This window comes from Elephantulus edwardii, unplaced genomic scaffold, assembly GCF_000299155.1.
Source record: "Elephantulus edwardii isolate Elephantulus edwardi_28Jun2011 unplaced genomic scaffold, EleEdw1.0 scaffold00033, whole genome shotgun sequence".
NCBI lineage: Eukaryota > Metazoa > Chordata > Mammalia > Macroscelidea > Macroscelididae > Elephantulus > Elephantulus edwardii.
This window is the reverse complement of record NW_006399783.1, coordinates 10,410,067-10,423,697: the sequence shown is the minus strand read 5'-3', so window position 1 is coordinate 10,423,697 and position 13,631 is coordinate 10,410,067. Positions and strand designations below refer to the sequence as shown.

At 38.2% G+C, this 13,631-nt stretch overlaps 1 protein-coding gene across 1 annotated transcript in view; it reads right to left on the bottom strand.

Moving 5' to 3' along the window:
* Positions 1–13,631, bottom strand: part of RANBP17 (RAN binding protein 17) — a 499,911-nt gene that overhangs the window by 451,835 nt on the left and 34,445 nt on the right. Inside the window, exon 4 of the mRNA XM_006884340.1 lies at positions 9,182–9,348. Coding sequence (XP_006884402.1) covers positions 9,182–9,348 — 167 coding nt within the window. The remainder of the gene's footprint in view (positions 1–9,181; positions 9,349–13,631) is intronic.

Here is a 13,631-nt window from a genome sequence, read left to right as displayed (position 1 = left end):
CTGTCTTCCAGATTTCTTGGCACAACTTGGTGAGCACATCTAGACCGGTATCTGTTAGTTGAAATATGTTAATTGCTATATTATCAATTTCTGGGGTCTTATTTTTTACTAATTCTTTCAAAGCAGCCTGAACTTTCTCACATGCAAGCAAGATTTTGCTGAAGGTTATCCAAAAATGACTAGAACAGCATATCAACACAGAACTACCCCAAGTGCAACTACTGTAAGTGCGGGCTGGGCTTAGAAGGGGTTGTGGCACTAAGAATATTGTAGCTAATGTTAGATGGATCTTGGCTGAAAGCAGAGAGTACCAGAGGTATGTCTATCTGTGTTTCATTGATTATGCAAAGGCATCTGACTGTGTGGATCACAACAAACTGTGGCTAACTCTGAGAAGAATGGGAATCCTAAAACACTTGATCATGCATGCTAATGTGAAACCTATACCTGGATCTATACTTGGAGGCAGTCATCAGAAAAAAGCAAGGAAACACTGCATGGTTCAAAACTGCGAAGGGTGTATGCCAAGGATGTGTCCTTTCTCCACACCTTTTCAATCTATATGCCAAACAGATAATCTGGGAGGCTGGGCTCTATTAGGAGAAATGTGGCATCAGGATTGGAGACAGACTCATCAACAATCTGTTCTGCAGATGACACAACCTTGCTTACTGAAACTGAGGAGGACCTGAAGCGCTTGCTGCAGAAGATCAAGGACCACAGCCTTCAATATGGATTGAAGCTCAATATCAAGACAACTAAGATTCTCACCACTGGCAGCATCATGATAGATGGTGAAGAGATTGAGACTGTTCACAGCTTGCGATGACAAAGTCTGCTGTTAGAGACCTCTCTAAAGTACTGAAGAGCAATGATGTCAGTCTGGAAACTAAGGTGAGCCTGATATAGGCCATGGGCTTTGCAATGCATCAGAAAGCTGGACAATGACTAGGGATGATAGAAGGAGAACTGATGCCTTTGAGTTGTGGTGTTGGAGCAGAGTACTGAATATACCATGGACTGCTAAGAGAATGAACAGGTTCATCCACGAGCGAGTTAAACCAGGCTGCTTCTTGGAGGCAAAGATTCTGAAGCTTTGGCTGACATATTTTGCTGCAAGGAGGAACCAGTCCTTAAGAGAGGAATATCATGCTTGGGAGGGTGGAGAGACAGTGTAGGAGAGGAAGTGGAGGGACAGTGTAGGAGACGAAGTCCTGCAATGACATGGATTGATTCAGTGACTGGGGTTAAGGGGGTAGGTGTGTCAGAGTCAATAAAGTTGGCACAGGACAAGAGCTAGGTTTAGGGCTGTTGTACATACGGTCACTATGAGTTGCAAGAGACTCGACAGCACATAAAAACAACATTCAATACTACACTGGAAGTACCTGCTAGAATAATATGACAAGAAAAGGTAATAAAACGCATCCAGAAAGGCAAAGTGGTGGTTAAATTATCACTTTATACAGGTGATAGAACAGTATAAACAGAAAACCAGAAGCACTCAACAAAAAAACCTGTTAGACCTAGTGGACCAATTTAGTAGAATGGCAGGATACAAGATCAATACACAAAAGTCAGTGGGATTTCTCTACAGTAAAAAGAAAACTCAGAGAATGAAACCAAGAAAGCAATACCATTTAAAATAGCCAAATACAAACTGAGATACTTAGGAATGAACCTAACCAGAGACACAGAAGACTCTTACAAAGAAAACTACAAAACACTTCTGCAAGAAACAATAAAAGACCTAAGTGGGGAAATGTTCCCTATTCTTGAATAGGAAGACTCAATACAATGATAATGACAATCCTACCAAAAGCAATCTACATTTTAACACAATCTCAACTGTTACTGTTGTTATGTGTTTTTGCGTTGCTTGCAACTCATAATGACCCTATGTATAATAGGTCCTGAGTCATACTCAAATCGATGGCACCTAACAACAACAACATGGGGATGACTGTATCAAATCTGAATGAAGAATACTGTGAAACACAAGTATATGAACTTTATAAGCAAACCAATATAAAATAAAAATTAAAAGCAAAACAAAAACTTCCTTGAAATAAAAGTTCAGGTTTTATATGGACATTAAGTTCTTATACTACAAATTCATATAGGATTCATAGAAATAATACAGGCAATATTCAATTTTTAAATAATGCAATCATAAAAAGTTAGTAATTCAGATATACATGATATATTTCTCTCATCTAAATTTTACAGCAGCTGGCCATGTCTCCTATCATAGAATTCCACTAACATTGAGCTATAAATTATAATAAAATTCAAATCATATTAAAAGAAAATACATATGCCAGAATTTGTGCATTTTAATTTTTCAGAGAACAGTCTGAGTGTCTGAATTAATCTAGGAATTTCTTAATCCCTAAACGTTCATCTGTGTACACTAGATCAACACTATTCAAAGTATGCTCACTGAACCAGTGCTGTCCCATGAACCTGCTACTAGTCTGAGAAATTGATTCTTTTCTAAATGGTTTAGTACTGGTCTGTGACAAAATGTGAAGCTTGTATCGTAACATTAAAATAGCTAGGCCACTAAGAACACTGTTTAGGTTAGCTACTATTCTTCTTTTTAAAAAATAGCAAGTCTTTCTTGAGAAACGGAACACTGTGCTGATGTACACACTAACACAAACTCCTTATCTCATTGTACAGTAGCAATCTGTAAAGTACTGCTCTGCATAACAGCTGCATCTCGTTGGAATATACGCTCAAAGGAGACACATCAGCATGTTAGGCGCATGACAAGCACTAAGTCTGCCAGTAGAGAAATGATGATGTACAAAATGATGAGCTACTAAAGATTCAACAAATCTTAAAATACTTTTTAAGGTGAAACCCACAGAAGTTGCTAAAGCCCAAAGAAGCCAAGTGCTACTATTTTAGAGCAGTGAAATATTAGAGGCAATTGCCATCCTCACTCATGACTCAGGGTTAAGTCAAGTCATACACCCAGAAAGTAAGTGGTAAATATTTTGTGATGATAAACTCAAGAGTATAAAGAATTTCCTATTTCTTCTGCTTTCCTGTTTTTCTGTCTCAACAACAAACAAGGCAATGCTATATTAAGATCAACAACACTGACGAAAGCTAATAAAGACTGAATCCCAACTTTAAAGTAACCTCACCACCACTGAAAAAGGAACTTGAGAAATGTTAGCCAATAATATTTTTTATAGTTCCTTTCAGTATTCAACCTTTATTTTATTTTAAAAGAATTCTAAAGTCTAATCTCACCTATACTGCTAATTCTTGATGAATTGTGTAGAATCTTAATAAATGACACAAGAGAGATGCAATTGTAAATGGCAAACTGTAACCACAACTCTATAACAAGAATGTCAGCCTCAGAATAAACAAAATCCTTCTGTCTCACTGAATACTAATGATCTCCTTACAGGGAAGTAATGTACTCAATCCTGGGAATATTTGCTTACTTGGGTTTTTAAAACATGAATTAAAAAAAGACAGTTTAGTCAAGTTTTCATATTCTGAAGTTTCCAACATTACACTATCTGAGAGTTATTATTTTGCTATGTTGTTGTTAAGGAGCTCTAATAGCCTAGTGGTATGAAACTGTGCTGGAATCTCAAAGGGATGCAGTTCAAATACACCAGCTGCTTTACAAGAAGATGGGCAATCTCCTACTGTGTGATTAACTGCTTCTGAAAACCTGTTGGAGAGTCAATTCTGACTAAATGGAACACAACATCAACAACATGTTGTTAGGTGCCATGGAATCATGTATGACTGATAGTGAACTGATGAACAAATATCTGAAACCTGTCCTATCCTGTTCCATCCTTATCATTCTAGACATAGTTGAGCTCACTGCTGCATTCACTAAGTCCACTTGGTTGAAGGTCTTCCTCTTTTTTGCCAAGCTTCCACCTTTCCTAGTATGATGTTCCTCTCCACGGAACAACCTCTCCTAAAGACATGCCCAAACTATGTGTGTGAGATGAAGCTTTGTGATCTTTGCCTGCAAGAAGCTCTATGACTGCACCTCCTGTTTGTTCTTCTGGCAGTCCACTGGATATTCAATACTCTTCGCCAATACCACAGCTCAAAGGCATCATCAAGTCTACTATCATTCTCATTCATTGTGTAGTTTCCAGATGCATAAAAAGTGATCAGAAAGACAATGGCTGTATTAGATGTACCTGTCTTAAAACTGACATCATTGTTCCTCAGTAATATGGGGAGGTCCCTGATTCCAGACTTTCCCAGTGCAATATGTCTCCTAATCTCCTAACTGCTAGTAGCAACGGTGTTGATTGTGGATCCAAGTCAGAGGGAATTGTTGATAATTTTAATCTTTTCTCCATCTATCAAAATGTTGCCTATAATATCAGTGGGGAGAATTTTTGTATTATATAATAATGTATAATCTCCAAAAGAAACGTGTATAAATGTCCAAAAGGAGAAAGGGGAAGAGGGAAGACAGTGGAAAAGGGGAAGGGTGGAAATCACCATGATAATAGAGGTTAGTGGGCAGAGTAGAGGGAGGGGGAGGAATGGAAAAGATTCAGGTGGGACTTAAAAAGGTGATGTAATAGTGGATATAAATCTACAGTAATTAACTGTATATGGGATACAGTGTATATGAATGACTGTATGAAACACAATGTAAATGAAGACTTATATGGTGCACACGTTTTCTCTTTGTTTTGGCTTCTCTAGGCTACCCTACAATATTTAGAGTTTCTTCTGACATGCATTTCGGGGGGTTTTTCCTTTCTTCCCTGTCTCTGTAATGACCTTTTGTTTTCTTCATCTGGTCTTTGATCATTGGTGTTAAATGCTTCAAATCTACTCCTTTGTTTTTTTTAACATTACTCTGATTTATTTACAAAGTTTGAATACATTGTTTTTCACAAAAGACCCTTCCCATTTCCTTCACCCCTTGTACCCACTGAACTGTGGAACCCTATTATTAACACATTCCCCCCCAATATTCTTAAGATGATCTTGACATTCATAAGGAGCACATTCAAAATATTATTTTGGTTCTTGTGGACTTATTTTAACTTGTTTGGCTTTAATTTGAACTTGCACATGAGTAACTGCTGGTCTGACACCCTGTCCGCTCTGGCCTAGTTTTGACTACCAGTATTGAGCTTCTCCAACCATTTCTTCCACAGACATAGTCAATCTCATTTCTATGTAGTATATCAGAAGAGGCCCATGTGTAAAGTGGTTGTTTTTGTCTTTAAAAAAAAGGTATTTGCAATGAAAAAAATCATTGAAAATACAAAATTCCTTCATTCTATTTCCAGAGTCACTTCTGTCACCAAGCCCCCATTTTCCAACTACTATTCTTACTATAGAAGCTTGACTCTATGAAGAGGAGTCTGGCAACAGGATCAGAGGAAGACTCATCAATAACCTGCATTATATAGATGACACAACCTTGCTTGCTGAAAGTGAGGACGATTTAAAACACTTTTTGCAGAAAATCAAAGAATACAGCTTTTATTATGGATTACAGTTCAAAGTTGGGAAGCAAAGATTCATAAGCTGGACCAACAGGCAATATCAACATGGATGGAGAAAGACTTAAAACTGTCAACAACTTCATCTTACTTGGATCCACAATTAATACCCTTGGTACCAGCAGTCAGGAAATCAGGAGACATTTGCACTGGGAAACTCTGCAGTTAGGGACCTCTCCAAATTACTGAGGAGCAATGATGTCACTTTGAGGATTCGACTGTGTCTGATTTAGGCCATACATAGTCTTTCAGACCACTTTTTATACATCTGAGAGCTAGACAATAAATAATAAGGATGACGGAAGAATAATTGATGCCTTTGAGCTGTGGTGGTAGAGAACACCAAACATTCCACGGACAGCCAAGAGAACAAACAGATATGTCTTGGAGAGGGTGCAGCCAGAGTGTTCTTTGGAGGCAATGATGATGAGGCTTCACTTTACATACTTCAGGAATGTTGCTAGGAGGGGCTATTCTTGGGAGAGGCACACGATGCTCAGAAAGGTGGAGGGTTGGTAAAGAAAAAGAAACCCTCAATCAGGTGAACTAATGTCCTGACTGCCACAATGGATTCTAATGTGTCAGGAAGTGTGAGGATGACATGGAACAGGACAGGGTTCAGATCTGTTGTTTATAGGGTCGTACTTGACTCAATGGAACCTAACAACAACAACAACAAGAAGGAACAGAATGTATATGAAGCACAATATAAGTGAACTCGTTCATGAAAGCCAGTAAAAAAAATGTATCTCTAATTGTCAATATTCCAAAATTGAATCATCTCTTAATGTCAAATTTCCAGTTATTCCTCTGAAATTGTCACATATTTTCCTCTGGCTGATCACCAGCTAAGGCAGTATCTGACAATTATGGGTAGTGTGTGTAGGGAGTAAAAAAATTAGTATCTATATACTTGAATCATACTAAACAATGCATCCCAAAACTGGTCTTCAATTAATAGTGTTCAAGCAGCTGGACTACAATGAGATCAAAGACAATAGCCTTCAATATGGGCTACATCTCAGTATGTTGTTGTTGTTATGTGCCATCGAGTCGTTTCCGACTCATAGCGACCCTATGCACAACAGCTCTAAACCCTGCTCTATCCTGCGCCAACCGCACCGCCTCTGACACACCCATCCCGATTACCCCAGTCACCGAATCAATCCATCTCATAGAGGGTCTTCCCCTCCTGCGCTGTCCCTCTCCAAGGACCCGTCCCTCCTGGCAACATGTCCAAAGTATGTCAGACGAAGCCCCAGAATCCTTGCCTCCAAGGAGCAGCTTGGTTTAATCCTCTCCAAGATGAATCTGTTTGTTTTCCTGGCAGTCCATGGTACATTCAGTACCCTTCTCCAGCACCACAGCTCAAAAGCATCCACTCTCCTTCTGTCCTCCCTAGTCATTGTCCAACTCTCTGATGCATAACAAGCGATTGCAAATACCATGACCTGTATCAGGCGCACCTTAGTCTCCAGAGAGACACTGTTGCTCCTGAGTACCTTTGAGAGGTCCCTAACGGCAGACTTTCCCATCACGATACGCTTTTTGATTTCCTGACTGCTGGTACCAAGAGTGTTGACTGTGGAGCCGAGCAAAGTGAAGCTGTGAACACTCTCAATCTCTTCGTCATCCATCCTGACGCTGCCAATTGGTCCAGTGGCGAGAATCTTTGTCTTCTTGACGTTGAGCCTTAGTCCATACTGAAGGCTGCAGTCCTTGACCCTTCACAGCAAGTGCATGAGGTCCTCCTCAGTTTCAGCAAGCAAGGTTGTGTCATCTGCAGCAAGCCCTCGGAAGCTCTGACATCTCAATATAAGAAAACAAAAAATCCCAGCCACTGGGTCAATAGGCAACATCATGATAGATGGAGAAGGCACAGAAATTATCAATGATTTTATCTTACTTTGATTCACAATCAACACCCTTGGCACCAGCAGCCAAGAAATCAAAAGATGTACTGCATTTGGAAGGTCAGGACCTCTTCAATGCACTAAAGAACAATCTGAAGACTATCTTGTTGTTGTTAAGTGCGTCAAGTCGTATGCGACTCACAGCAACCCTATGAACTAAAGTCCTCAACACTTGTGTGACTTTCATCCTTTCTCCAGGTTCATCGGGTTTCCGGAGGCACGCTATTATGGAAGTGGATGCCATTCCTGCTTTTAAGAAGACTATCTTAGATGGAGATTAAAATTTAAAGGACCTGTGTAAAAAAGTAAAATCTCAGAAAAGTCAAAATTATCTACAATGCCTATAAAACAATACTGAATCATTTTTCGATTTAAAGACTAAGGTGCACCTGATCCAAGCCATGATCTGCATCTGAAAGTTGGACAACAAATAATAATGACAAAAGAACTGATGCCTTTAGTACTGAATATCCCACGGACTGCCAAAGACAACCTAGCATGTCCTGGAAAAGGCGCAGCCAGTGTGGTCCTTGAGGCAAGGATGGTGAAACTTTATCCTGGGCATGTTGTTAGGAGAAGCCAGTATTTGGAAAACACCATCATGGTTGGAAAGGTGCAGGGTCAGCTAAAGGGGGGGGAAGCCTTCAACAAAATGGATTGACACTGTGACTGTAACACTGGTCTCAAGTGGGTGAGAGATGAAAGATGAGCATGGCACAGGGGAGGGGGGATTCGGATTCATTGTTCATAGGGTCACTATGAGTTGTAGTCAACTCCACAGTACTTAACAACAATAGCAAAAAATAAGGCATCAGGCTTAGGAAAGTTAAAATTCAACAACTCAGTTTATTGTCATTGAGTCGAAACTGACTCATAGCTGACCCTCCAGTGGGCTTTAAAGATGGTAAATTGCACAGGAGACTGCACATCATTCTGCAGCAGAACAACTGGTAGATTTGACGCACCAATGGTATATGGCCTTTGGGTAAGCAGGGTAACACTCTAAAGACTGACTATACAATCAGTTCCTTTGGGAAAGGGACAGCAAAAAAAGTCAAATGGCCGCAACAAAGGGCTAAAACACAGCAGAGATTTTAAAAATGGTTCAGGACCAGGCAGTGTTTCATTCTCTTGTGTCTAAGATCACTGAGTTGGAGGTGACTTGATGGTAACTAAAAACAGCAAAAAATGGCTTGACTGACAACCTAGGAAAGCAGCACACAGGAACCTACAGCAGATTTAGGTTTTCCATGTCACATTCACCCCAGAACACATAATCCCTGTGTGGAATCACTAGTATAAGTTAAATTAACTTTCTCCTGCCTTTTTATTTTTTTTTCTTTGCAGCATTCAATACCTGAATTTGTGTAAGGTAAATGCTGAGTAATATTACAACCTTACTGAAAAAAGTTAGGCTGAAAATATTCATGAGAAATTAATATAGACAATGTATACAAATTTTAAATATGTATCTTAAGTTAGAAGACATGCTGGCTTTACTATGTGTCCTTAAAAAAAGATTACAAGACTCTTTCTAAGCCTACTTTTCATTGACAAAATGAAATCCACTTTATAAGATAATAGTAAGCACTAAATTAAATAATATACAAAAGTGTTAGATACAAGGTTTATATATACATAAACAGCCACAAATCACAAGTCAAACCACAGAACTTAACAAGTAGTAGTATTCTAAACTAAAACTGCAACTAGCATTGTGCTAATAGTGTAGTAACATCTTACCTGTAAAAATTTTTTCACATCAGCAATAATTTCTCTGAAGACAAACTGGTCTTTCTGAACCTCAAACCATCCCAATTTAGTGATTTTAGCAATGACTTGGACAAGAGCTAGGATGACAAAGGGAGCCAGCTTGGGTTGTGATGCCACATAATTCAGAATGTAGTTTCCTATAAAGAAAATACTTTGTGACCATTTGGACATTTCAGTAACATAATGCAAGTCACGTAAAGATAATGAGAAGTTGATAATATTCTTTTTGTCAAAAAAGTTCATTCCCAAAAATATGTATCTATTTTTATACTTAGTTATGCTACAAGGCTTGATTTGAAAATGCAAATTTGTTCCAATGCAATCAGTGTATTAAGAGATAATCTGAATACAAGAATGTCACTTTTGTTTCTATATGATTTTATACATATACACATAGAGCCAGGTAAACAGAAAAAACAGCAACCAGGCCAACTACACCAAGTCATGTAAGAATACACAAAATGCATATACCTCCCAGCATTTATCAGCTATTTCAATTCACACCATGTGTTAGGTCATTCATCCTCAATCAGTTATTATAATTTCTCATCTCATTTCAGTTAATTTTCCTTCCTCCACTTTATATATAAATAACTCACAAGCTGTGCCTCCTCTTCTGAAGTCCATATTGACAAACTCTGGGTCTTTTTCAAGATAAAGTACTGCATTTACTATAGTACTTAAAAATTTCAGTATTTACTATATATAAACTTGTACTACAATTTCTGTCCTTCCCCCTCAAAAGTTGCTTATATAACCCCATTTTTCTCCTAAGTGTATGCCTTTACATAGCAATTATTTTAAAAAACACCTACGTCATGTCTTAGCAAAATTATGGATTATAAAAATGCAAACATAGTAAAAGAACTAAATAAATGCAGAACTCAAAAGAAAGAAAAAATGAAAAAGTTACATATGAAGTAAAATTAAAACATCAACATTATCAAAGATCAGCAGCAATTTTAACTCAGAGCTCCTAGTGGACTGAGTACCTGAAAGGAGGCTAACAAGCATGCCACAAAATCTACCAGAAAAATTACAAAACGTAAAAAGGAAACCAAAGATTCAATTTCTACAGTGATCCCAAAGGCTAGCATGCTTTTTGGGAAAATAGTAAATGAAAGGAAGTAAAATGAAATATTTAAATATTATTAAAACTAAAATATTTTTATAGAAACCATACCATAATTAAACATTTACAAATTATGAGCCACTACTTACACTGACAGAACTACCACACAAATTACGAGAAAAGAAAATATAAAGAACAAAAAGAAACCACCACAGGATACAAAAGACAGGATTTATGTGGTAAGGATAAGGAGAAACGGAAAGCTTCATACATGGCTACTGATGAGAATGCAAAATGGTATCATCACTTTGGAAAACTGTTTGGCAGTTTTTTAAAAAGTACATCAAAAACCGACTGGTACATCAACAGAGAACCACCAGAAATACAAGCTGGGTTTCGAAGAGGCTGTGGCACTAGTCATCACCAATGTCAGATGGATCTTGCCCAAAAGCACAGAGTACCAGAGGATTGTCTATCTATATTGCATTGATTATGCAAAGGCATTTTACTATGTAGATTGCAATAAAGTGTAGCTAACCTTGAGAAGAACAGGAATCCAGAACACTTGATTGTGTTCATATAAAACCTGTAACTGGACCACGAAGCAGTCATCAGAACAGAGCAAGGAAACACTGCATGGTTCAAAATCAGGAAGGATGTACCTTTTTCTATCTCCATACCTTTTCAAACTGTATGCAGAACAGATCATTCACAAGGCTGGACTTTACAAAGAGGAATGTGGCGTCAGGAATTGGAGGAAGATTCATCAACATGCTACGTTAAGTAGATGACACAACCTTGCTTGCTGAAAATGAGGAGGACCTCAGAGTTTGCTACAGTGGGTCAAGAATTGCAGTCTTCAATATGGATTGAAACTCAACATCAAGAAAACAAAGATTCTCATCCCTGGACCAATTGGTAGCACTATGATAGATAGAGAAGGGATTGAAATCATTAACAATTTCATCTTGCTTTGGTCCACAACCAACACTCTTGGCACCAGCAGTCAAAAATTCAAAAGACTAATTACATTAGGAAAATCTGTTGTCAGATTTCTCTAGAGTACTGAGAAGCAACGATATCAGTCTAGACACTAAGCCCCTAAGGTGCGCCTGTTCCGGGCCATGGTCTTCGCAAATTGCTTGCTACTCATCAGAGAGCTGGACAATGACTAAAGATGACAGAAGCAGCAGCAATGCCTTTGAGTTGTGGTGCTGAAGAAAAGTACCGAACATAACATGGACTGCCAAGACAACAATCAGGTCTGCCCTATATAAGGTGAAACCAAGTTGCTCTTTGGAGATAAGAATTTTGAGGCTCTGTCTCACATACTTTGGGTATGTTGCCAGGAGGGATCAGTCCCTGGAGAAGAACAGCATGCTTGGAAGAGTAGAGCAATAGCACAGGCGAGGAAAACCCTGGATGAAATGGATTGACAGAGTAACTGGGGTAATGAGGGTAGATGTGTCAAAGAGAGTGAGGGTGGCTCAGAAAAGAGCAGTGTTCTGAGCTATTGTGCATAGGGTCTCTATGAGTTGTAGTCGACATGGCAGCACATAACAACAATATATAAATTTACCTTATGATCCACCAACTGCACACCCTCCTAGGTATCTACTCAAGAGAAATGAAAATACATATCCACACAAAGACCTGTATGTTAAATGTTCAAATTACCATTATTCATATTTGTTAAAAGGTAGACAATGGAGTACTTACTCAACAATAAAAAGAAACAAAACAGTGGGACATGCTACAGTACGGAGAAACCTCAAAAACTTTGTGCTAAGTGAAAGAAGTCAGATACAAAAGCCTAAGAATTGGCAGGGGGAGGGGGAAGACTACATGTCGTATGATTTCTTTTATATGACATAGCAACAAAAGGTGACTATATAAAAGCATGTTAAGAGCTGGTGGGGGTGGGAACAGGACTGATTATAATGAGTACAGGAATCTTTTTGGAGAGATGAAAATGTTCTAATACTGGACTGTGCTGGTGTTTTCACCAAAATCATTAACTGTATTTTTAAAACAAGTGAACGTAACAATTGACAAGGAAAGGAAGGAGAGAAGGATTCATAGATTTATGTAGGTAAGTAAATGTAAGCTATAATTTTCTTTGAACAGAAGATACACTCCAGGATACAGAACAGTATAAAAAGGCACAGAGGTAGAAATTAAGTGCAAACACCGTCTGGCACAACTACTGGGCCAGCACTAACAAACATCAGCCTAACTAAGTCAAGTTGGTCTCTCAAAACCAAGCTCCTAAAAGTACTTCAATACTCAGGGGAGAAAATGGTACCTAACTGACGAGTAACACATAGCTATTAGGTTAAGTCAAGCAGAATGTAGTACAGTTGACAAAGGAACTGGCAATACAGTTTATGCAGTCACACAATTAAATACAAAGACTTGAATCATATCATGAAGGACTGAGGACTTGACGTGATAAAATATGACTGCTGAGACATTTTCCATTTTAACTGGGATGTAAATTATTCTATTCACACATGTCAGGTAAACATAATACACACTAACAAATAGGCTAAACTATGGAAACAGAGTAGTAAGATAAACCAAAGAATTCATAAAATAGCTCTATCTCTTCTTGTTTAAGATGTTTTGCAATATTTTGTTGTTATTACAGCACACTAATTTAGTGTCTTGATCAGAAATCAGAGGTTCAAACCACATTATACATAGACAGTATGAAATGGGAATATTAACTGAAGGCCCTTTCTTTGGCTGTAACCTGTATCTACAGATGTTTTACTTTTCTCTAATTTATTTTAACGAATATTTTTAAGTACTCATTTTAAAAAATAAATCAAGTAAAAAACAAAACTGCATTATCTTATCACTCAGATTTGAAATGTCAAAAAATTTTTTTCCTCCTTTCTTAAAACATGTTAAGTCCAATGGATAAATCCTTTTACAAGTGTCTAAAACTTGAGATTAAATATATGATCAAACAAGATTGATCACTGTGATTTTGGCCATTCACAAATTGAGCTTTAATGTCTACTGCAGAGAGTACCTTCTAATTTTTCATGCACAAATATAAATTACATTAACTTTCAAGTCAGAAAGCAGAAATGGGTTAGACTAAATATTTTTTCTAATATGAACAGAACTCTTGACTCATTGCTGCTGCACTGGAACTGATGCATAGCTGACCCTCCAGCAGGTTTTCAGAGGCTGTAAATCACGTGGAGGAAACTGCCCATCTTTTCAAGCAGAGCCCCTGGTGGATTCATGCCGCTAGAGGGGTGCTGCCTTTAGGTCAGCAGCACGAATCCCTACTCATTAGGCCACCAGAGCTCTTTAATATGAACAAAATAACAT